The sequence below is a fragment of the Toxotes jaculatrix genome, chromosome 1 (genome assembly GCF_017976425.1).
Source record: "Toxotes jaculatrix isolate fToxJac2 chromosome 1, fToxJac2.pri, whole genome shotgun sequence".
Taxonomy (NCBI): domain Eukaryota; kingdom Metazoa; phylum Chordata; class Actinopteri; family Toxotidae; genus Toxotes; species Toxotes jaculatrix.
This window is the reverse complement of record NC_054394.1, coordinates 8,287,226-8,313,483: the sequence shown is the minus strand read 5'-3', so window position 1 is coordinate 8,313,483 and position 26,258 is coordinate 8,287,226. Positions and strand designations below refer to the sequence as shown.

Below are 26,258 nucleotides of genomic sequence, written 5' to 3'. Positions count from 1 at the left end.
TCACCCCTCCTCATCTAATGACGTCACAGTCATTCCCACAATGCCTAGTAACACGCAGGCGCACTGTAAAAAAAAAAAAAAAAAAAAGAAAAAAAATATAAGACGGCTATCGGTGATCAGAGATGGCGGGCGCCTCCGACCCCCTGGAAGATATGCTCTTTTCAGAGGTGGATGAAAAAGCTGTGAGCGACCTAGTGGGCTCATTGGAGTCACAGCTTGCTGGCCAGAGCAACCCAGCAGGTAAAACAGACGAAAACGGAGGCGCTGGCTCAGTGGCCCCCGCCAACCATCACTTGGGAAAAACGCTACCAGCTCCAGTGGGCACCACAACACTAGAACAACAACAACAAGGACGGTGTAATAAACCTGAGATGCGCCAGGAGATCAACTCCAAAGACGTTAGCTCGGATAAAGCTGTCACATCTCCCGCTCTGGGCTGCACCCCGTCTTTTGGCGAGCCCTCCACCACTTCGGCTGCCTGTGTAAACGCCACTAGCAGCGGTTCGCAATCACATGGAGCATCCATCACAACACTGACTGCTTCTGGTGTGTCAACTTTGGCATCTCCGCCAGCCAGCATCAGCACCACATCCAGCCGCGGCTCTAAGGTTACCCCGGGCACAGGTGAGACGTCGACAGAAGCTAACCCGGCGAGGAAACGCATAACCGCGTCGCGGAGGAGCGCTTCGGCTCGGATAAAGACTTTAAACGGCGCAGCTGTAACGACGAGGAGGAACAGCAACACAGCGGTGGCCGAAAACCCTAGCCCTGTGGATCCCAGTGCAACTACACCAAACTCTACTCGGCCGGTGACATCCTCTATTAACACTACGACTTTCACTTTGTCTAACGCTAGCCTGCCTGTAGGTCAGTCGGCTATTGCTCTCGACCGGGGGACTCCTACCATTGCTTTGCACAGACTCCCGAGTCACATCGTAGCCAGTATAGCCCAGAACGGCAACGGGACCAGTGTTTCGGCCTTGGTCCAGCAGGGCGCACGCATAGGACCCGCCACCTCTTCAGCTTCACAGGAGAACCACAGCAAAACGGTCACAGACACTGGGGCTTCCAACACAGACGATTGTCAGTCCAAAATTGTAATGTCAAGCCAGTCTGGTAGTGTCAATTCTGTAATAAACACTGTTTCCTCTGCACCTTCTGTTGTCACACCAACAACTACTACAGCAGCAGCTACAACAACCACAACAATAACCCAGCCCCTGAGCTCTGCCACAGCCGCTGCTTGTGGCACAGGGGTGGCAACTAGTTCTGTGTGTGGTACGGGTCAGACTACATCAGTGACTACCACTATTAGCATGGTCAGGCCCACAGTTCCCTCTCCAACACCCGCTGTGGCCACCTCCGCACAGTCTCAACCCCGTCCTGGACTTTCAGCACCTCAAAGGATTGTAGCCCCCCAGCTGATTGTCAGACCACCTCAGCAGCAGACGACCATTCAGCTGCCCTCTGGGTTTACCATCCCACCGGGTAAGGTTTGCAGGAGGGGGAGGATTGCACGAACAAGGTGCTGTTTACACCTGTCTTATGAAAAAACCCTTACCTGAGGCTCAAGGGTTTAGTTGTCAGTGTGATACAATGTTTGACTGTCTTCAGTATGATTGGTTTGTGTGTGTGTGTGTTAAAATCCTGGTTTCTTACAGTGTTTACCTGGATGTGCTGGGGAAGCGTTTGCTCTCCATGTTATCCAGTGGGCATAATGTATGTTGGTGCCTGTTCCAGGGGTAAAATATGCCTTTGGATATATGCATATATTCATAGCAGCTGTACTGCAAGTTTCAGCATGGGTGGCCCCAGGGGGAATCAAAACACTTCACACAGCAGTATTAGTGCTATGATGTGCCAACTGAGCTGCACAAAGTATAAAATTTACACCAAGCATGCTCGACAGCCGACAACACGACAGGAAACCACAACTGTAAAAATTAATAATAAAAGAAATTAGACAAAACTTACATTAAGTTTGCAGTGAAACTGTGTCAAATGGAATTTAGCTGTATATTTCGAGTCCATGCTTAACTGTTTGATTTGTTGTGATTTTTTTTTTGCTCACAGGAAAAACACCAATGTAGCCATGCTGTCATTTTTAGCTCAAGGCAAATGTAATTAGAAAAGACAGGGATGTTTCCAGTGAAATCATATTGAAATGGCATCACCAGTGTATTCATGTACACATATAACATAATGCTAACAATATGCAACATGCACAAGCAGGCTCTCGAAAGCACTTTTAACTGCAGCATAGTTTGTTGAGTGTCATCAAAGTTTCAAACATTTGTGTTTTTCCTTAGAGCATTGGGAAGTGGGAGTGGGAAACATTATCTTTTCCATTTCCAGGTACAAAATATGTATTTAAATGTTTTTATGTCAGTACAAACATATTAACAGTTGTGTAATATTCACTCATAGCTCATGAAAACAGTAAAATACTACGGTGAACATGCAGTGCCAGGGTCAAGAGGTTATTCACTGTGGCAGATCTGTACAGGTGGATTGATTTTTTCCTTATCAAGTACATAGTTTTATTTCTTGATACATAGAGAATCACTGATTTACACTATTCCAAGACTATGAAGTCTCTCAAAGGCTTTCTGTAGCTGCCCAGTTAAATTAGATTTTAAACATTTATGGTTGCCAAAGCAGCATTTTGGTTGCCCAGGTAGCAACTTCCATGAAGCTTCTCTTCTTTTATGTAGTGCAAATTGCAGGTAATAGCTGTGGACAGTGGTCCGAATGGTTTGTGGACTGCTCTTCTGTTTAGTCTTGAATGATATTCTGAGTCACCTCACCTCAGAAAGAATGGTTCAGTCAGATAGTCAAGAGTATTATCAGAATGTGCTATTAACCTTTCTTCTGACCCCATGTCTTCTTCACTTTATGTCAGTTCTTCACAGATAAACAAATGTCTAATAAAACATTTTGTCTTGACCTGACAATATATCAGCAATATCTACAATCCCAGCCTTTTGGAAAGAGACTCTGATGATCACACCTTCAGTCAGATTTCTAAACCTCAGACTGTCATTTGTAAATTAGTCTGATATCCAGCAAAGTTTTGATCTTTTTTGTGCTTTAGTGCACAAAAATAAGCAATCCTATGTGCCCTGATAGATGTAAATAAAGTAGGAAAAGTATGTTATATTCAGGATTCTGTTACAACAAGCCAAAAAGCTCTCAGCATTTTGTTTGTTGTCAGTTTAACTCATGCTCCTGTCTGTTTCACTCATGGTTAAAATGTGGCACACAGCAGTGTATGGTGCTTCTGTGGTTAAAAGCCATTTATTATTATTTCCTATTATTAGTTATTTCCTAATGCACTGATTTAAAACTGTGGTTAAATATGTGACTGGGAGTTTAACAGAGGCTTTCCAACCAGTCAGAAGCACTTTCTGTGGCTGTGGTCGAACATCAGTCACCATCCAATTCCAGTGCACTGAACCTTTTCACTTTATCAGTTTCTTAGTGTGCAGGATACCCTGCCATCCACATCCAAAATATATCTGCTTTTGGCTTGTTGCTGGTTTTAATACCATTCAGTGACTATGATTTTATAATCTTTCCTCTAATGAATGTTCCCTGGTGTTCTTCAGGAATGGTGTTGGTGCGCACAGAGCTGGGCCAGCTGGTGATGGTTCCTCAGCAGGCTTTGGCTCAGGCTCAGGCTCAGGCTCAAGCTCAGGCTCAAGCTCAGGCCCAGGCCCAGAACAACATCTCTCCTCGCCCCGCTACCCCCACGACAGGAACATCCTTCAGAGTAACAGCTCCACAGGTGAGACTCTGCCACAGGACCCACATGGTAGCTACCACCCGCAGACTGTCATTAGTATGACTACAGTGCACAGTATTACTGCTCATATAATTTTTATTTACAGCTAGACAGGGACAAGAGGAAGAAACGCGAGACAGGTTGATTAATTGTGCTGTATAAATACAGACGGTATCTGGTTGTGTTTCACGGTGTACCTGGATTTGACATGTATTGCGACACAGGGTATAACTGGTTTAGTTTCATTTTAATTTACAATCACGGAACAGATGATGGATCATCTGATTTTTCTGTCTGTGTGTACGTCTCAGGCAGTGTGCTTTACTCCTGTTTACATTCCTGTTCAGAGATTTAATCTTGATGTCAGTAAGTACAAAAAAAGTGTTCTCTGCATGTTTTGTCAGTCAGATGGAGGGTTATCTTATTTTTCTCTTACTCATTTTTTTTACGATAAGAAGTCTCACCTCAGTAGGGCTGCCATTTGGATCAGGTGTAATTCCTTTTGCTGCCTGTTGATAAAGACCTTGCAACACTGCAACGTTTGCGAATAAGACTTGTGTCTCCAACTGGCCTGAGGGGAACATCCTGAGATAAATCCATACAGGTCTGTTGCCCATGCTTTTTTATCGCTGTTAAATGCATGTATAGTATGAACAACAAAAAAAGTCTATACTGTGTGTAACCACCATTAACATCAAATGGATGATTTAATATTCATTTCATATCACTACTGAATAATTACATGCATTTTATGTGAAACACAAACTTCAGCAACACAAGGCTCTTTGTAAAAACAGTTGATTTTTTCCAGATCTGGTTTAACTAGAGCAGAGAATATATTGGTTTCATGTAGCCAGTACAATTTATCAAAAAATACAGGTCAGCTCAGATACTGTGAACTCGTTCAAGACAGGTGTAACATGTTTTTTGACCCACTATTGTGCTACCATTCCTTGTTTAGCCACTAGAAAACCCTGAAACGATTGTCTTTTAAGAGGAACATCCCAGAATCTTAGTATCCCTCCTCTCCAGTGCATGCTCTGTTGCTGTATATTGAGGAAAATGATTTAGTTGCACAGTACAGAGGCTAGCTGGTTCAGTCCAACAATAACTGTTCTTGAATGAATGAGAAAAGAATCTCCATCTCCATCCAGATGTTGCTGCAAGAAATTTTGATGTATCCAACAATGAATGTCAGACAGGAATGGCTAAAAGATCAGGACATTTGGAGTCGAAAAAGTTTTCAGTGGGACATAGATCTGAGTATCATCAGCGTAACAGCAAAAATTGACTTCATGCTGCTCAATAACTTGCCCCAAAGGGAGCATATATGAAAAAACAGTTACAGGTGGAAAACAGACTCTTGTGGGACGCCATGTTTAAGGTTTGAAGTTGAGGAGGAGTCAGTATCCAGGACAGAAGAGCAGAAAAAAAAGTTAGATAGGACCATGGACAGCTCCTGGTGCTGAAATAAAGTCTAATACACAAACTAGATAGCAGATGAAAAAAAGAAACATTGCTTAATTTTAACCAAACAATACTGTATCTCGTCAGGTCTGTCAGATTTACTCTATCAATAATAATAAACCCAAATAGCTTTGTTTCAGGAACATAAATGACTGATTACAACTCATCATTTTCTCACAGCGGTTGTTTTGTTGCAAATAAAGCAGCGTTCTGCCTTTGAAAAATAGAGGGCATCAGCCTCAGACCTCCTTGTACCTGGCTGAGTGTGCCTGGACACATTTAAAGTACGTTTCAGTCTCTGCAGAATTTAACACAGTCAGTGTTAATGCCACGACTCGTAACATTTGTCAAAACTAATCTGACACATTAAATTGGAGAATCTTTGATCTAATTATCTGTGGATTTGTAGAGTTGATGTTGGGTGGGCACCACCTCATTAAGTGAGTCCTAGACCCTAATTGCGATGTGATTAATATGTTTAACTGTGTAATTATAATGAACGAATATTCTTGATTATTTTATGTATAGATTAAACTGAGATTAATAGGTGAATTAATGTCTCAAGGCTTTCTTAATGACTCCATGGGGTGCGCTCATCAAAATGTAATGAGCTGCTGAATCATTAATTGGAATTTGCTTATTATCACCTGTGGATACATCCTTCATGTAAAAACTTGAGCTTGTGCTCGTGGGTCCACACCTTAATTGCTTTTAATAATGAGGTTACCAGACAGTTGGTCCCCTGCAGTTTCTCTGCAAATCAAGTATGACAACTGAAATGTCACTGACATTACAGTGACAGAGGAGCACTAACAAACCTGCCTAGGTGTGCACAGCTAAATACCTGGTGTTTGGCTTATTGATCTCAGAACATGCAGTGCAGACATATCAGAAGGGTTGAATGTTCACCTGGGCAGTTTTATAGTAGGCATACATTTTACAGCATTAAAAAAAAAATCACGTTTTTAGATTCATGTTATGATTACAATTGGAAATACAATAGCTGCGAGAACAGTATTTACATGTCTGTTATAAAAGTGCATTTGAGGGATTGGATGACAAAAGTTCAATAAAAAAAAGGGTTTTCTCTGACTTAAAAATTAATTTGTCACTAAGGGATTGAAAACTGATCGGATATGATGTATTTCCTTCCTTTGAAATACAGGATCTTGATGTAAAATACAACAAAGCAAATTTAACAGTTTGCATTTAATCCTGTTTGCTGTATTGGTGATTGCGATTCAGCATTGTTGGTCAGTTCACAGCAGTGGGAGAGTTGAGATAATATTAGGAAGGGCTGCAACTAATGTTTATTTTCATGATTGACTTAACAGATTAATGGTTTGGTCTGTCAGAGTCAAAAAAGAATAAATTGCAAAGCCCAAACTGGCTCATTCAAACTGTCTGTTGTCTGACCAACAGACCAAAAATCAAATACAGAATTATTATTCATTCAGATGTTACTTCCACAGAAAGAAAACCAGCTGTGACCCACTGAATGTTGGGTATTTTTTGCTTTAAATCATGGAAAATTACGAAACAATTATTACAATTGCTGCCAAAGTATAAAAATGTCAGTTACAGAATAAGCACACAATTCACCTTCAAATCCCAGCTCACAAAGTCAACTTTGAAAGTCAACTTTGACCCTTGTTGAGTTTCAAAATGCCAACATTGATCTGAGAGGAAATCTTAGCATTTGTTGAAGCTAGTGACTGCTATAATAAATTAGGGGAGGGCGTCTTCTGTAGACTTTCAAATACTGTCCTCTCGTCATCCACAGTGATCTGTCTGGCAATAAGTACTGTTTCTGTGTAGAAAACACACAGTTCATCTTGTACTTCAAGTGATTAAAATTTCTTTGCAGACAACTCAGGACATGTTTGACAGTTTATTCAAACTCCAGCTCAGGAATGAGGAAAGGAAGACACAAAGTTTTCTACTGATGAGTATTATGATACAAGTGGCTTGTAAATAACCCTTGTACTCCTAACCCTTGTAGGTCAGATTGTGGAAGACAAAAAAAAACAAAGTGCTTCAGACAGACTGGTCTGTTATTCATTCAAGGACAGGTGTTCAATATTAAATGAAGCTGATTTCTTAGAGCACAGATCTTTGGTCTGGCCTCACAAGGTTGGAATAAAGAGGCCATCTAAGGTTCTTGGCACCCGTTCATCAGATCACTAACTGCAAGGACAAAAGACTGACACTAGAGGGCAGCATTTCATTGTCTTTTTCAACTGGGACAGACTTGACTTTACATTTCGAGCTCTGCTTTCACTTATGACCTAAAGTGTTTGCTGTTCTTCTGACATGTACTCAGGATTACAGTGAGACACAAGTTAATCCTTTTTATACTACTGTTATGATTATTACAAACTGTATCTGTGAATGTAAAAAGAGAAGAACAGTTGTGTGGATTAAAATAATATGCCTGCTGTGCTATCAAATCTGATGACCCAAGAAATACAGCCTACATAATGTACCCACAGGCTGTAATGTATGGCAGTGTGTACTGGATTAGTGTAGATATACTATGCTGGTGTTTGGTACACCCATCATACACCCTCTGCTGTGTAATACTGCTTTTCAAAACTGAGATTAAGCTTCTTTCATACTTCGTAGTATTAAAAACATCATGCTTCTACAACCTATGGCAGGTGTAAATGTTAGACAGAATCATTCTCAGTCAGTCCATAGTCACTCATCCCTCCCCAGACTCCACAGCAGCCCACTGGCCTCACAGATCGAAGTCCCCATCAGTTACACAACAACGCCTCCTCCTGCCTCTGTACCCAAAGCCAGCCAACCTGTATCCATCCTGATATGAACCCCTCTCAAAAGAGACTCGCAGATTGTCATCGCCTCTCACAGTCACACTGATGACAAATTAGCGGGCCGCGGCGTTGCCATCTCGACAGGAAAAGCAGTAGCAGGGAAATGAAAGGGAATGGTGTTTATTCCCAGAGCTCAACCCCTCTGTCGGCCTGTCACTCTTCCCATGACCCTGAGGGGAGAAACGGAAGGCATCCTGAGCTTCCTTCCTTCCATACCTGTTAAATCATTCATCATCCAACTGCCTGATTATTTTAAAAAGCTAACAAGGCTTTAGTTCTTGAGTGTGTTTGTGTGTGTCTGTGTGTGTGAGAGAGGGAGAGAGAGAGTGAGCAACAGAGAGGCATAGCTGGCGGTGGGATGCACCCCGTGGCTTTTACCACCCCCCCTCACCATCCCCATTACCCCCGCCACCCTCATCCCCTCATCCCTCATACACCCACTTCCCCCAAACTCCTCAGTACAACATTCTTTTGGATTCTACAAAACTTTTAGAGGAGGGGGAGCTCCCTCCTCCTCTTTCTCATCCTATTTCTTCTCTTTGCCTCCATCCTCCTGTCCTTGGTGGAGTTGTGTGTCTGTTTTTGTGTTTGTGTTTCAATTGCGTGGAAGACAAGTTCAGTTTATCAAGTGCTTAAATGTGTGTGTATGTGTGCCTGGGAAGTGTGCGTGTGTGTGCGTGCTTTGGCCTATCTGTGAATGGAAGGCTGTATGCCAGAGGTCGGGGCAGAGGCCCTCATGGGTTGTCTTGGCCAACAGACAAGATAGCAGCCAGGAAGTGTGTATGAGCATTTGTGCTTTTGTCTGTATGTGTGTATGTGTGTTTCTATGTGTGTGTGAGATGAGCCACAAGGCATGAGTGGCAGTTGGCACTCACCACCTTGCCCTACCATTTGCCTTCAATATGCTACTAGATTAACCCTCGTAATGACAAACGTCAGCATCTACCTGTATGGATGTTTTTTAAAAATACTGTTTCCATGCTGTTTATTATTTGTTTTTGCACAGTTATGTATTATAATATCTGTACTTCAGTCTTACTTCATACTGAGAATCTACAGTATTACCATAGTCCAACACTGTTCTCTGACCTGATATATCATGAAAAATAGCCTGTCACTGTCTGAAATAAGTCACACCTACCCAAGCCACATTTGAGTAACCAGCTGTCTGGGGACAACTGGGGACATTGCACATAAAAAAGGGCAGCAAATCCTGTAAAGTTCAAACAGTAAGACGTCCTCAAACATCCTCAGATTAAAGATGAATGTCAGCATTTAAACCTCCCTGTTAATGTGGAGTAAAGTGCCAGCAATACAGTCCTGACAAGAATCTGTCCAAATACTTGCAGTGGTTTAATCAGCCTAATCTCTTTCATATATGTCCGTACAAACTGTTCTTGAACTACTGTCATCAGACCAGACAGGCTGACTTTCATGGCACTTTTAAGTACTGTAGTATTCTGTTCCTGTTCACAGATGATTTTCAGATTCAAACCAGTGGTTAGATTTAGTTATTCCTTCATTTCTGCCCTCAGAAGTTTTTCAGAAGATTTTCATGGATAAAATGTAAAACATTACCGGAGCATAATGTTACTGTGGTGATCAGACCTCATACGGACACAATAAAGCAAATTTGTGGTCAGTAAAAAGCTAAATTAGACAGTTTATCTCAGTTGTAATGTTTAAACTTCCACAGTCTACAATACATAGTATTGATCCTGTTCATTTACTGCAATTAGTGGACCTTATCTTACCATACTTCCCTTTGCCGTTGCATCTAAGTCAGGTTTCTTATCCTAGACAGCATCAGGAATAGATACACACACGTATTTCTACATGGAGTTGGGCCTTTGCAGATTGCTTCTTATGCTAATTTCTTTATTAGTTGCATTAGTCATACCAATTATTATGGTGTCTGTGGTTTTCATTGAAACAGATGTTAGTGAGGTAAGCTAATTTTGCAATGGAAAAATAGCATTCCAAGAAACATCAACTTTATTCAGCCTGTACAAACTAATCATCCTTCCTCAGTATTTCATAATAAATGCTTGGAAATGCAGAGGCCTTTAATTACTTGGTTATAGACAATGAAAATAAGACAATGTCATAACCTTACAGTCACAAATTTGTCTGCAGGAATCAGCATTTTCTGTCCAGTTTAAAGTTGCTTAGATGCTAAATCATGCAAAAATCACAATTTGAAAAGTTGTTTGAAAAGTTTGTCTGTCAGCTGTTTCCAAGTATCCATTTGTATGCACAGCCAGTCAGACATCTGCTGCTGTTTCCTCTGTGAGCTTCTAACACAGTAAAACCTGCTGGTTGGATTGGGCCAAAAGTCAAATCATTTACAGTGATTTTTTCACCTTTGTTTTCCAGTTCTTAACTTTTTTTTACGTTTTGCGGCAACAGGAAAACAAGAGACAGGGTTTCTCCATTGGTAAAATCATAAATGTAAATATCAGCAACATTGTTGGTATGTGAACACACAGGTCCTTCCGTGCCTCCCATCAGACCCCGGTGCAATGCCACCATGACCCACTGCTACCTGACCAAACGCCCTCTTCCTGTCTCAGCCTTCACCACCGCCAACATGCTGCCACTTTCTTTCTTCTTTCCTGCTGTCATGACCTTTCCTCATCCCTCTGCGAGGCACGCTACTCCTCCTCCTCCTCCTCCTCCTTTCTTCCTCTGTTGCTCTCTTACTCATGCTGTCCCAGTCTTTTCTCTGCCCTCCGTCCACTTCCTCCTCGCTCTCTCTTTCACCTTTGAAACTGACATTGTCTCAACTTTGCTGTTTTCAATTTTCTTTATATCTTTAGAGGTGCCTTGTCATCATTTATCTCCCCCCTGTTCTCCCTCCCTCGTCCACTTTCATGATACCTTTATGCTCTCTGTTTTCCTGTTCCTTCTTTTTCTTCTCTTTCCTTCTCTCTGTGTTGCTCTCTTTCTTTCCTGCAGTCTCCTGTGACCTCTCAGACCACCAGGCAGTGTCCCTTGACCCCGGCTAAGATGGTACCATCTCCCTCTCCCACTCCTTCCAGCCCTGCCCTCCAGACCTCCTCCTCTTCCTCTTCTTCCTCCTCCTCCTCCTGTCCTGCACTCCGCCCAGTGAGACAACTCTCCTTACTCGCCTATTTTTCAGTGTTCTGCCTCCGATGCCATTAGAAAAATTTCATGTTGAGAAATAGTGTCATGTTTTAGTGGTAGTGTAGAGGTTACACAGTAAGTTGCCTCAGTTATTTTGCTGTGTCAGTAGAGAAAACAGGACCAGTTGCATGTGAGTGCAAAGCTGTTCTGACTTAGTACTCGTGAATGTCACATAATTCATAATTCATTATTGTTGACATTTTTAATTATCCTGAGCATTTACAAAGTTGCTGTGGGACGTAATCATTCTGTTCTTAAAGATACAGATATGAACATCAAGTAACTGCTGCAAAAATGTGTTTATAATATGAATAAAAAAAAAAAAATCTAACATCAGTTATTTGCAGAGAAAAAATGGGTATAATATCTGTGATTCCCACCAACTGAAAACTAGTATAGCTGCTGGGTATTGCTGCCCTGGCTACACATCATAACATCATGTACTGTACACTGGCACTGCTGGAGATAATATTTTAAGTTGAACTTTCCCCTTTCTAAGGAACTAAAGCTCTGGAGGCTCTGATCAGATCGAGTGTTTCCTATCCAGACAATGTGTATCCAGATTACATCAAGACCCAGCTCAAGTGCATCGCAGATTTAATTTCCCTGCTTGTTTTTGAATTTATCAGTGGGCAAACTGATCTTTGCTAAACAGAAAACACAAGCTACACTGTGTATTTGTACTCAGAGGAGAGAGGATAGCAGTGGCTGTTTGGTTCCTTGTCTTGGGTTCAGACTTGCGGATCTTTCCCCTGTGTTTGAGAGATTTCATATTGTACACACTCTAGCTATGCAGCCACTCGGTGCACATAGGAATGTATTTTGGCTCACACTATTCTACACAGCTTCATCACATATGTGGACGTACACGTTGATGTCTTGCCCCCGATCCGAATGTGGCTTGAGTGATCAGACCCTAACGCATCCTCTATGCATTTTGGGTGTATTCACACCTGTATTTAGAACTGTCCACTTACGATTGCATCACGTAAGATGTATTTTATTGCCATGTGTGAACAGGCCCTGGGAGATTTGAAAGAGGTGATGAGGGTTTCAGGGTGAGAGACTGCTGCTGGCACCTCATCTGTTGAGCAAAATTTATGTTTTGGATGTGAGATATTTTCTAGTCATTCATTCCCTAAAACATGATCATGATTAAGTACAGAATAGGGAGCTAATGTTTGGAATTACTGGCAATAAAGCTTGATGGGAAAATGGAGGTTTCCCTTGTCAGGTAGGTGATTATTTAGAAAATCTTTGATGGCCTCCTGTCTTTCCCAGCCTCTAGCTTGTCACCACCTCCCCTTCCTCCTCCTTGTCTGTTAAGCGATGTCCACCGAAGTCAGGACACCAGATGTGACAGGAGCGCTGTGGCGCCTGCCTCCTGTTCTCTGTGGCCTTGCTGCGAGCAAGGCGTCACGTCCTGTTTATCTCTCTGTCTCTTCCTTGCTCTTCCAGAAGGGCCCCGTGGCACCGGCCGTGGCTGTGACGGCTCCGCAGCAGACCCCTGTGGTTATGGCCCCCCAGGCCCCAGCCCAGTCTGCCTCCCAGCCAGTGCAGCCTCCGCAGACGGGCGTAACAGCGGCCCCTGGAGCTCCTGTCGTGTCCCAGGTCCGTTCTCTCCCCCCCACCCTCCTCCACCGCCCACACTCCGCCCTCAAGGGCGCGGGCACTGTCACAGCTGCCAGCAGGCTGGCTGCGTCACAAGTTCAGCCCCGGACCCAGGGCCTCACATCCTCACACAGCTGGCCATGGACAAAGAGTCTCACACATGCCCGCACACATTCGCACTCGTACATTCACACAAGTGCATACCAACCCAAGGACATAGAGACGCAGACAGAAAGGCACAGGCCCATCACGTACACTTGTATATACACATTCAGGGACATACAGATACACCCATAGATACAGGCTCACATACATACAGTGTAATTCACACAGACAGAGAACACACACACACGTGCGGGCACTCACATCTCCAAATATCCAGGCCGTACAGATCTCACAGGGGCTACAGTCTGTTGCCACTGGCAGTTTGAGTGGACAGGTGCCATGTCTCATTTGGCTACAGAGATGACAGAGCAACATGCTAAGTGTGCACTACGCGCTGATTTGTGGCTGATGCTTGTCGGCTCCTTTATCAGTCCAGATAATTTCGTTCTGTTGTATGTGTGTAAAGTATTAATTAAGGAAATGCAGCACAAATGCAGGCGATTCTGATGCATTGGCACTCATCCTAGACTAATAGAAAAATTAAATCCTTTCTTAAATGTTGATTACTGTAGCATCTTTCATCCTATAATCTCATACACTGAGACACTGAGCAATTTGTTAAAGCTGCTGCTTTTTAAAATTTTGGACAGAAGGTAAAGAATTGTTTTGGTTTTTTTTTGTCTTCTGACAGGAAATGCAAGAGAATGTGAAGAAGTGTAAGAATTTCCTGGCCACACTTATCAAGCTGGCGTCTCACAATTCTCCGTCCCCTGAGACGTCCAAGAACGTCAAGGCTCTGGTTCAGGACCTGCTGGTGAGCTTCAAAAAGCAACTAACTAACAAACACTATTCATATACAGTGGACATCATACAATTGTGCAAGTGTATTTGGGGAAGTTTGTGAACTACTCCACTTTGCTGTTCAGTCTGACTGGCTCACTCTGGACAACTGCTCCTTTCCTACAGCCGTGCTTTTATGAGACAACATTTCTAAACATCTGATCGACAGTGTTTCTTCCTATTCTGAACTTTTTGCACTTTGAAATGTTTTCAAAAGTAAGTCAAATTTGTCACATTAATCTGTTACTGTACTAAATATTTCGAACCTCTAGATGGCAGCATGTAACTCTTTCCAAAACTCTACTTTCTCTGTGATGAATTTTCATCTTACACACAGTTATTATTGATGAATGGTGCCAGGATGGGAGTTGAGTAGCTGATCGTTTGCTCCGGTGACAGGATTTCGTCCCTGTGTGTTCACGTCACCGTGTTATCCTTCACTTCCCGTGCGGCCTCTCTTGTAAAGTGGTTTTTATTCTTTACCCTTCACCTAACAGGATGCCAAGATTGAACCGGAAGAGTTCACCAGCCGGCTGCAGACTGAGCTCAAGTCATCTCCGCAGCCTTACCTGGTGCCCTTTCTCAAGGTGGGGTTCTTGCTTTCTCTCTACATCGAATGTGAGACTGCTTCCTACACTGGATTGCTTACCTGACGGTTAAATGTCTCCAAAAACTGGTCCTTTAAATTGGTCCTTTAAACTGGCTACCTAACAGTTAACCCCGTACCTGCCTCTTAAAGTAGTCCTCTTAACGGGGACCCAGTTGTCTGTTTACAGGATCCCTTAGCTACTTTCAAAATTGACCCCTTAAATTGTTTCCTGAACTGCTCCCTGACTTGCCCCCTGGAATCAGCCCCTAACCTTGCTCCTTAAGCTGCCCCTTTCAAGTATTTTCCTGATGGCCTAAAGTAGTCCTTTCCCCTGTACCAGGGCTAGTGATGGCTAGACCTGACAGAAGAATGATACACACATACACACACCCCTCTGGCCTGACTTCTGACTGTGTGTGACAGTGCCCCCCCTCCCGCCTCTTGCCCCCCCCTCAGCCGTCCCTGTCAGTAGCCAGCAGGTTTCTTCAGCAAACCGTGATGAGTGTCACATCAAGGCGCCCGACCGCCCCACTCGGCCTCAAACACATGTTGTCATGCAACGTTAGGTTGCTTACGTCAAAAATCTGCCTGAAATAGTCTGTATGTAGGAACATCAGCTCCTCAGGTCAGCTGTGACAGTGGGTTATCAGAAATGGCTAATGGCCATTTTTCATTTATGGCATGTACAGTATTACACATACTGCAGGTAAATTATCCTCAAATTAAACAATGTCAGGGTAGAAGTACAAGGCTTTTTTCTTTACAGCGTATAAAACCACATGAATCATTGTATAAAAAATGCAGTAACAGTTATCGTCATTCCTCTGCAGGTGTTTGTTCAGCTGTCTGTAGCCGTCCATTCTTTTGTGATAACATTATACTAAATTAGCCAGTGACCACAGCAGTATTTGTTTTTATAGCTCTATGATATTTAGTCATGCATTTCTCATGTCTGTTTTGCTCTGTGACAGTAAACTCTGGCCTCTCTCTGCCTGTCAACAGAAAAGCCTCCCGGCCCTGAGGTTGTCTTTGCTGAATAGTCAGCAGTCCCTGACCCAGCCCCCACAGCAGGGAGTCAAACCAGCACCCGTTGGCGTCCCTCCTGCCATTGTGGCTGGGCCAGCTGTCCGCATACGCCACCCTAACAGCATCAGCACCACTACGGGTGCCAGCGCACTGCCTGCCGGGACGCTCGGACATACAGCTGCCATGGTATGTATGGAGCGGACCAGCTGCAACAGACTCCAGTGCAAACACAGTTACCACAAATACATTTACAGTTTATAATTAAATTTAATTAAAGTAAAAAGTGACTAATGTTGATCACAAGAGAAGAATGAGCTTTCGCTGTTGGATCCCTAACATTATAGTTACATTAAATCCATATATGTGTATGTAGAAACTGAATTGGTTCAGCAAAATATAGTAAATAAAATATATATTATTGTCCACAACGATAGTGGCTATTGAAAATGATCGTTTGCTCTTATTGCTTTTAGATGGTAGTCATGCACAGAAATGTGTATTTAAGGTAAGTGAGGATGGAGAGTTAAAGCTATACTGGTCAGGTAATAGATGTGACAAATATTTACCCACAATATTCCCACATTCAGTGGAGAAATGCGAGAATGTGATGGATGAAGACCTGGGGGTGGGACGGTGGTGTTGTGGGTGTGTGTTTATGGATCTTACACAGAGCTGAATTATCAGGATGGAGTCACATAACCAACAGTGAGTCTGTCTTCATAGACATTAGGGACTTTAATGAGACACAGACACATACACACACACACACACATATTGTAAACTTTGGAGGTATTCAGACTTTGGAGATGCAGCCTCTGGCCAAACTTTACTAATTCCCTTCGATCAGCTTCACCGACTAGAGCAGATGGTGGTCATTAGAAATATCTGACACAGGAACTGTACGGCCACTATACTATACTACGCTGTATGGCTATTAAGTATGGTAATTAAAATAACTCTGTATCTACTATGTCAATAGACAAGTTATTATGATAATTTTTTTTTTTCTATGTTATTTTAGGAAACTGTGCATCAGATATTTAGCGTTTCAATATATCATCATTATCTCAAAATAAATATTGGAATGGAAATCTAGTTGCTGAGTTGATGCGCCAAAGCTCAGGATTTGAAAATTTGAAAAACCAAGGTCACTCCTTGTGGTAGTATTAGAAGGGGACACTGTGACAGAGAAAAATACACACCGGTGTCCCCTCCCCACCCTGTGCTGCAGATTTGACCCATAGGGACACTGAGATGAATGAGCTAAAAGCGACACCCTGACCACCAGTTTTCAGTGTCTTTCCACAGACAACAACAACAAAAAGCAAAGTAGCTTCAGAATAATTTGAAAGATGCGATAATCACATACTGATTTTACATGTTACACATTTAAGTAAACTTTCTTTTGGGGGCTTTCTGAGACTGGGATTTAAAAACACACTCTCCATCCTGCGGCATTTAATGCCACGTCATCTGTCCTACATATCCTTGATATGCATTGCTGTGTAGTGACTCTGATGCCTAGTACCACCTATAGGTTGGCTAGTGACAGGGTGAGGATACAGCTGAAGTAAGACCCTGTAGGGTCCAGTGTTGGACACCACTGTCTCACTCAACTCACAGCAGTGCCACATGTGTGAGTGCGCGCATGCACGCCGAAACTCCTGGCATCACACAGTGCACAGGCGTCTGTGGATGGGTCAAGCGAGGTCAGATTAAGATCGGTCTGGTCCGGGCAGAGGGGTGGGTGAGCCAGAGGGTCCTCTGTTTTTCTTTTACATTTTCTCTCTCAGTCTTTCTCTCATTCTTTCACTTTCCCTCCTTCCTTCTTTCCCTCTCTTTTTTCCCTCTCTGCTTTCCTTCATAGCTTTTTCTCTCCCTCACTCCCTCCCCCCGCTCTCTCCCCATCCCTTTTCAGCAGTTTCTCTCACTGTATCTACTACCCCCGCGTTGCTCTCACATCCACCCCCCTTCCCCCCATTCTATCCGTTAACCGTTGAAGGGTGAGGCGAGGTAACTAGGTCAGCCCCGGGTCAATTTTAAAGCAATGTGGCGGCCGCAGTCTATGTCCAGAACATGCCTCTGGTCTCTCTCTCCATCTCTCTCTCTCTCTCTCTCTCTCTCTTTCTCTTTCTCACATACACACACATGAATACAACACCAACATAAGCTATCACACAAAACATTAGTAAATGATCGCCACTGGCACATCAACAGTCTGAAACCAGACAGCAAGTTGAATTAGGCTAAAAATCTGTTCTTACCACAGTAGTATGGGAAACATTTCTTGGAGTGGTATGGGAGTAGATAGATGTGGAGTTATATCATTTAAGATTTCTTTTGTAATTACACGTACCTCACAAAGGTATATGATTCTGCACTGTGATTTTTAAAATGTTATATTTCAAATGTAAATGACAATAGCACGATACAGTTTGTTTTAATTGCAGATCTATGATAAGACTATGTTTTTAAACACATGTAAGGTAGAAAATCTAATAAAGCTGTCAACTTCACATGTAAATTTTTATTTTGAAAAAAATGATACCACTAACTATAATGAAACATGCTGGACCTTAAACTTCCTCAGGGTAAATGATGTATGAGGTGAATGGACTTGATTAAACAGTGAAAGAATGGAGAGTAGTAACTGGGCCACAGCACTACACAGCAGTGTGTTCTTCAGTGCAACAATGTGTGCTAATGTACAATTATATATCTTCATTACATGTGGAGTTATATGTATATTAAGAGGTAACAGTTATATATTCAACCCTGTTTATCACCCAGCATAACAAGGCAGAATATAAATAGATGCAGCCTCATAGGTCAAAATACATCTGTGCAGCCACTGATTATTGGTCATAGATTAGCTGCAGTGTGTACACGGCATGTGTGTTAACATGTTTTTAGTGTTACCAGTTATATAAGTCAAATAGGTTTGGTCATGACACACATACATAGAGTACATTATAAATATTAGTACGATTACTTTCAGCAAACAGGGTCATTGAAGGGACGACTGGCAGCAGCCTCCACTCTAATTATGTTTTCCTGGATTGGCTTTTGTGGGAAATTTGTGCGATCACTTTACAGCACAAATGAATATTGCTTTACACAGAATGAACACACTGTTCTTAGACCAAATGCTTTCAGAGTTTCATGAAAGAAGCAGTGTCCCTTTTTTGAGCAATGCCAGCTCTAACAATCTCACAAGTTTACGACAAATGTTTGCAATCATTCAAAACATTAATTGTGTGTTTACAGTAATTAAGATAACATCTTACATTGGATTTCCCTCTTCTAATTGACTTTTGGAGGCAGGAAAAAGTATTTTTTGAAATGACTTTCAAGCAGTGGGTTCAGTGTTAGTGTCTTCCCATTTACCCTCTGATTCTCAAACTTTCTACCTGAGTTTCTCCCCCGCCCCCCTTAATTGTGTCGACTGGCCAGAGGTGCCACCTATCTCTGCCTGTGCTGAATGTTTTTTTTTTTTTCTTCCCTTTCCCTCCCATTCTCGCAGGCCCCTGCAGTGGATCTCTGGGAAAAATGGCCTCTGTCTTTTTTCAGTAGCTTGAACAGTAATATAGCATGTGTCAGGGAATGGAAAACAAGGCTGAAAAATATGCAGCAAGAAGCAAACTGGTAGGAATGGATGGCTGAGCCTGAGGCTGGGCCTGTGGCGGCTACCAAGGAAGGAAGTGACTCTAATAGCCCAGCGCAGCCCCTTCACCCCCCTCTGCTCCTTCTTCTTCTACTACTACTACTTCTTGTTCATCTAAACTACTTTTTCACTGGAGTCTTGACTTCTTATTGCCTTTGTCTTATCTGGGAATGCACGCAAATGTAGGTCACATACAGTGACAGAAATCCATCCTCCTCATGTATTTAAATTGATCCCCACATTCTCAGTACAGTGTGTGGAGATGGCCATTGTAGAATTCATCATCCCTGTATTTTTTCTGCGTCTGTCCTTCTGTGTGTCCTGTGTGTAATGTGTTACAGTAGAACAGAAATCGGTACACTGTAAGACTCGAGTGGCTCTCGGCCAGCTTGTCTCCGGATCATTTCTTGCAAACTAACTACGACTGAGAGGGGAGCAAAAGTTGTTGTTGTTGTTTTGTTTTTTTTCTCGAGCAGTTTCTCTTGGGGATGGCGCAAAAATGGAGCAGTGGTTTAGCAGGCATGCAATTTCATACTTTTTAATCTATCCTCTCACTTTCAAATGGTTTCATTCTTTGAAATGCTTCTGTAAAGTACATAATCTCTGTTTATTTTGTTTGTGCTTCCTCAGGGTATCAAGACTGTCGGTGGCCAGGTGCGGATGCCTGTGGTGATCACACAGTCTGTCAGAGCGCAAGGTAGGACATCTGCAGGCCTTTTCCAGCCCCTTTTGATTGAATCTCCTGAATTCAATCACACCTACACTATTTGCCATTTTTGTTTCAGGCGTTCGTGTCTCTCTCACAGAAAGATATTTTAACATTGTGCAAGACTGAAGTAACAGTTCAGCTAAAGACAAAAGACCAAACAAAGACTTGTGTAAATTTGAGTTTCAGTCCTCTGACTCACACTTTTCTTCTGTTTCTGGCCCGCAGTTTTTACATCTTTCAGTGAGGCTGCATTCTCAGACAGATATTTCAAAATTTTCAAACTCAGCCTGACCTTCTGGTTAAATAAAGAGCCAGCAAAAAAAAGGTTAAACAGAAGATAACCATTAGCGCAACTCTAAATGTCCTCTTCGTAGGCTGTAAGATGTGTAAACAGGCAGGAGCCACAGAGAGAACAGGTGTTTTTTCCTGTCTGGTTATAAAGCCTTCTCAAACATTTGCGCTGCTGCTTACTCACACTGATTCACAAACACTCTTCCCACAGAAGCCCACAAATATCGCCCCAACACCAACCGGGCGTAACGTTCCCCTAAGAGAGCTGTGTGCTCTCAGGTGGTGTATGTGTGTAATATGTGTATGTGTGTACCTGTTTTTGCTTGTGTGCGTCTGTGTGTGTGTGTGTGTGTGTATGATCGGAGGTGCATACAAATTTGATCTGCCCCCATCCCCAAGATTGCCTGCAGTGAAGGATCTGTAGGTTGTTTTATGCCCATAAATTGGAATGCGGGGATAGTTCTAAAAATACTTTTCTGTGCCTCTCGGCTAGGAACATGCCTGTTAAAATCAAGTTTAAATTCACTCTGGCAGTCCTTGTGCCTCTCTGGAAAACGTGTCTCGGAGCAGGATGCGGTTTAGGAGTGTAAGGAGAGCCGGTGAAGCGCAGTGATATTGACAGAGCGACGCTCTCCGCACCAACCTGGGGAGAGCGACAGTACCGCTCTCCCACTCCCCCCCTCTCCCATCTACCCCTGCGAGGAAGACAGAGACAGTTGAAGGTAGTCGTTAGACAGGAGGATATTTGACACTGATAGAAAGGGACACTTCAATGATAACATTACTCCTTTCCTGTTTTGTTTAGTGTTTTTTTTTTTTTTTGTTCTTTCTCTTTCCTTAACAGGCACAATGGGGAAGGGAGCCTTCATCCAAGCAGGGAAAAGTCCCGTGGGCTTGGCTGTTCAGATCTCTGGGAATCAGAAAAACAAGCTCAACGACCCTGGAGGAGGCTCTTTCAGGTACAGCTCCTCTCACCAGGAGACCAGGCTGTAGATCACCTGTTGTTCCGAGCAGCCATCACATGGGGGCAGCATTTCACTAAGATGCCTCTGCATGACTACAGGCTACACTCTCAGCTAAGGCTGTGAGTGTTTATCCCAGTTGCCTGCCTGGCCACCTGGCTGCCTGCCTGCCCGGCTGGTTGATCGGTGGTCCTTTCTCTCCGCGCCCACCACATAGCAACACACTGCCAGCCAATAGATCACCCTCACGATCGCCCTCCTTGTGTCAGTGTCACAACTCATCGACAGGATTAGAAATGAGCTAAATCTTAATTTAGAAATCAGGTAATTGTGTCCAGATGGTTGGAATTTCTGGATGCGGTTCTGAAAATACCTTTTGGTTAAGTCAAACATACGGTATTTAGCCCGCAGCTTTGCTCTCTCTCTCTCTCTCTGTCTCTCTCTCTCTGGTCTTGTCTCTGCTTCGGCTGGGCTTTTGTCTCAAAACATAAAAGGTTCATCGCCCACATGCTGGCCTTTGTGGTCCATGTTTTGTGTGAGTCTTTGTGTATTTGTGTTTTTCTGTGCGTGTGCAGCATGTACATGTTAGTGTGCATGTATGTGTGTTTGCATGTATGCCTCTATTCCTCTGTGTTTGTGTTCGTGTCCCTGCTTGGGTGCACATGAACATAATGTGTATGTCCTAAGAGTCTAAGATAATTTGTGTGTGTTTATGTGTGTGCATCAAATATGTGTGTGTATATGTATTGACAGGAGCAGGGGTTTAGGATTGCCCCTGTGTGACCAGGCTGGGGCAAGAAGAGTCTGGGTCACATGGGCCAACGGGTTCATGGTAATGGCTCCCGTCTCCTGAGGGGAAAGGCAGCGCCTGGGGCTCTGATTGATAAACCAATAAATCTTTAGCTGCGTTGGTAATTAAGCTGTCAGGCTCGCTTGTTACTGACGACCTTTTTCCCCCTGCGGTGATCACAGCGGCCCCTCCACACACAAACGCACTGGTTTCAATATGAGCCCGATAACACACAGCATCACTGTCACGGAAGAGGCATGTCACTGACATTTTGTTGCATATTTTCCTTTTATCCAGGTCAAGTGATCATTTACCTGGTCTGTTATGCAGGTTACACAGTGCTTGGTCGCTTAACACCATTCTGGCCTCCATCCACGTGTTTGTCTCTACATGCTGGGAATCTGTTTTGACAAACTACCTAACTTTCATGACTTACATTTTTAATTCAAGTCAAATAAGAGGTTGCTGAACCTGATATTGATTTTAATGTTTAATGAGAGATGGACCTTAGTTGAGATAATCTTCAGCATTACAAATGAATAGTTCCAATCATTTTTACTCTCAGCAACAGTGTACATTAAACTCTTTACAGTGTACATTAAACTCTTTACTTGTTAAGGTTTCAGCTGGACCTCAGGTGGTTACTGGTGCCTGAAACCTCTCAGTTTTTGCAGTTTATTGTTTGCTGTCGTTTTTCTTTCCTGAGGATATAAACATGTTGGAACAGGGTCCAGTGTTACAAGCCGTTCTGTTGGATGCCATTGTGTCTTCACACCATGTCCTGAAACCTGCACCATGAACATAATGACTTGACCTATGAACACAGGTGGCTGCTGTGTTTCTTGTAAATCACAATTGAAAAAAATAGAAGTTATAGTTTCTTTACAAGTTGTCAAAAGCTCCCCATGAGTTTTTACTGAATTTGATCTTCAGCACTCACAACATCTTATTATCATGCCTTAGTCAAGCCAGACCAGATTTATAGATATGGGTTTTTTCAACAAAATGTTGATAAGTACTTATATAGCAACAAAGTCTGAGAAATAAAGAGAGAACATATCACAAAATGTTCAAATGAATAAGAAAGAAAAAAACCCAAACACTAGTCGGCCTGGTCAGTCAGCATCCACCAGCCTCTCACCCACCCTGCCTGCACCGTGTTCAGCTGTAGTTGGGGACTGATGTGTGTATGGCTGTCACTCTGAGCCACTGGTCCCAGCGGGCCAGCTGTAGCCCAAACACACTCATACACACTGCAGGGCTTGTGGGGTTTCCAGTACAGCTATAGCCGTCTGTGTAAGTGCTTGTGTCAGTATGTGCGTGCGTGTGTGTGTTTGTGTGTGTGTGTGTAGTTTACAGTACAGAGTGAAAGCAGCTGTCTCTGTGCCCCCCCCCAACCCCCACTCCTCATTTCTCTGTAAACACTCGACATCCGCTGTAATCACAGGCGAGTCAGCCGAGGCCCTCAGCCCTCTGCCAACCTCCGAGCTCAAGCCTCAGCCCTTCAAATCCAGCCCTGTCCTACATGGTGGACACACATTTGTGCACATTAACACATGAATATTCAAATAGAAAAGACACAGAGACATATATGCAAAATAAGGAACAAAAGTTTCTGTTTGCCAGTGGATGTAAAAGCACAACAGCCCTTTTCCATCATTCACCAGCAAAGTGAGTTGATTCTGTCTTTGATTACATCCTTTGTTGCTCTGGAAATTGCTATGTGATGTGTCTGTTTTGCTAGAAAAGGCTTTACAAATAAATTTGACTCAATTAGGACTTAAAAGTGACCTCCCAAAAATTGTTGATGCAGAGACTTGGAAACATGGCAGCCACAAGATTAGATTATGTTCAGATTGGATGCTGTGCCACAATAAAGATGCTAATGGCCACATCAAACCAAGGTAGTTTGGCCTTTATCAGAACACCAGCTGCATTACACATAGCCAGGTTTTTATTTAATATATTGTGAATAATTACAGCCGAATAGAATGTTTGGGGGTCTGTTGAATTTATAACAGTAACTTATTAAACATTAAGCAGTATTTCACTATTTGTTGGGTTTATTGGCCCCTCTTGTGCCATCACTGCCACTAGTGATGTCATCCGTTTGGGTCATGAACACATGTCCCATCAGCCCAGTGAACCCCAGGCTGCTTTATGGAAAATACTTCTTCAGTGGTCCATGTCTCTCGGTGAGGGTACAACAAGCCTGCATGGCCTGAGTGTTAGTCACAGGGATCAATCAGGGCCCCCTGCTTAGGCACAGAGACCTTCACCCACAGGGATGGGGGGTGGGTGTGATGGTGGTGTTGGAGGGGGCGGGGGGTGTGGGGGAGTGTGGGGCGGAGGTGCTGCTGGAGATCAGGATGCACCTCCATCTATCCACACACTAACACACAATCTCTTCACGCGGAGTGCAGTCCTCCCACCACCTATGGCGTGCCCTCACTGAAACACAAGCTTGATATGGAAACGACATGCATATGTATTCATGTGACCGCCGGCTCCATGTCCCCGAGCCAAAACCCAAACCATAACTGAGAGGCTGCTCTTTTGCTTCTGTGGAACCTAATTACATCTCTGCTTTATTAGTGCAGAGGTATAGTCAGGAATATTTTGCATTTCATATCTCATTCCCTCCTTTTAATGTCAGACCTGTCTTTGGCATTCTCATTTGATTTGAGCCCCCTCGATCCCAAATAGCCCAAGAAAGCAGACCTTCTAAGAAAAAGAAACGTTATTACTCGTAATATTACCAGCGTTCTTGGATACTGGTTGATGTTTTTTAGGGCCTCGTGCCGTTGTAGCCACTGTTTTAATATCCCAGCTCTGCATTGCTGCAGATGTTTTTAGCGTGTTACCCAGCAGATTCAGTGTAGTTTATAGTTCATCAGCACCACTTAAACTTGTGCTGCAAAGTGTGACTGATGAAAATGAAGCAACACTTCCTTTCGTCTCAGGGATTGAGCTATTTTGCAGCTGTAGATGTGCCAGTGCAATGTAAAAAAAAAAAAAAAAAAGAAGACTCTGGTTTCATGTAAGCTAATCCTGTTGTTTAATACAGCAACCTTCATGCTGATATCTTGGTTTGACTAGAAATCACATAATAAAACCACATAACTCACTTTTATGTTTTTTATATGGCTGTGCTAGCTTTGTTTGAACAATCTGACCAACCAGGTCATGTTTGAGTGAAAGAATGAGAAACATTTAAATGTATGTACAGTAAATAGTGTGCAATTCATGTAATATAGACCTTTCTATTCTTATTCAGACAATCTAAGCAATCTAGGGTGTTTTTTTTTTATGAATAGAAATATACTGTGAAACATTTTCATTGATCTCCTCAAACGTGGGGAGATCAGCATATTTTTAAAGGAATTCAGACATTTCATACTATACTTCAGTAAGACAAAACCATGTGCTATTGCTTCACAACAGCAGTTAAAACTGTTGCATTTGTTGAAGGCGTTGCTCCTATTTACACAGCTTGGTGTCAATACAGTATTTCATAGAAGATAAGGTTATCTACCTGATTGGCTGGTGGTGATTGCTTGCTTTAGTTTTGAGGGACTTTCTGATATCAATCACCTTTTACCTTTTGTTCATGTACATTAGCCACGTAGATAGTTTTAAGCTGTGGAAATAGCAGCATTTTTTTTTTTTTTTTTTTTACCTGAGTGAACACGGCCTCAGGCGTGTTTCTTTTCAGGACAGGTCAAGTTATCCATGAGGACGTGATGAAGAAAGGTGCACAGCCTGAGGTGCAGCACGGGGTATAATCCTATGTATCCATGCTTGTGTTGTTGTGTAGATTCTCTCTGTGAAGTCATAATTAGACTGAGTGCTAGAGGAGAGGATGAAAAGAAGAGAGAAGGTAGAGGTGTGCGAGGTTCAGGGAGGTGCTCTAATCGTCTTTGTCAACCTCCTGCCGTGGTGTCAAGTTTCATATCGGCTCTCTGTGGCCACACCAAGGAGGAGGGCCTCGGCGGGGTGGAGTTGGCTGACGGTGTGTGCCCGCACTCAGGCACTTGAAAGAACTCAGGGCCCTGCGCTGCACACACGCATACACAAGAGCACAACACACTCACAGGCTCTGTCGCAACCAGCAACGGCGGCATGAACGTAAATGACTGTGGAGGTGAGCCAGTGAGTGGCGAGAGGCCACTCTGTGTGTGTTCTGTGGTTCTTTGTTCCCTCCGTCAGAGCCAGTCAGAAAAATCGGCTGCTTGCTCTGGGCCAGTCCTGTAAGCACAACACGTCACCGCTCTGCTAATTCAGGCCAGAATCACAATCATTACTTGCCAAGTACAATAATTGTGGAGGAATTTTTCTTTCTGACAACTCACAGAGAAAGTTATTGCCTTTAAAGGATGTGTGGACCTTGCTGACTGTCAAATGCACTGACCCGATCATTATTTCTCTCTGTTTAC

At 43.1% G+C, this 26,258-nt stretch overlaps 1 protein-coding gene across 3 annotated transcripts in view; it reads left to right on the top strand.

The window, feature by feature from the left end:
- The first annotated feature begins 97 nt into the window (after nucleotides 1-97).
- LOC121183479 (transcription initiation factor TFIID subunit 4-like) overlaps nucleotides 98-26,258 on the top strand; it is a 92,169-nt gene continuing 66,008 nt past the window's right edge. For 2 of the 3 annotated variants that reach the window (XM_041040575.1, XM_041040592.1), the window contains exons 1-8: nucleotides 98-1,488; nucleotides 3,609-3,787; nucleotides 12,694-12,846; nucleotides 13,643-13,765; nucleotides 14,289-14,378; nucleotides 15,383-15,592; nucleotides 19,701-19,767; nucleotides 20,915-21,029. In XM_041040575.1, the coding sequence (XP_040896509.1) occupies nucleotides 123-1,488; nucleotides 3,609-3,787; nucleotides 12,694-12,846; nucleotides 13,643-13,765; nucleotides 14,289-14,378; nucleotides 15,383-15,592; nucleotides 19,701-19,767; nucleotides 20,915-21,029 (2,303 nt within the window). In that variant the 5' untranslated portion in view covers nucleotides 98-122. The remainder of the gene's footprint in view (nucleotides 1,489-3,608; nucleotides 3,788-12,693; nucleotides 12,847-13,642; nucleotides 13,766-14,288; nucleotides 14,379-15,382; nucleotides 15,593-19,700; nucleotides 19,768-20,914; nucleotides 21,030-26,258) is intronic. The other variant, XM_041040583.1, reaches the window with a different exon arrangement.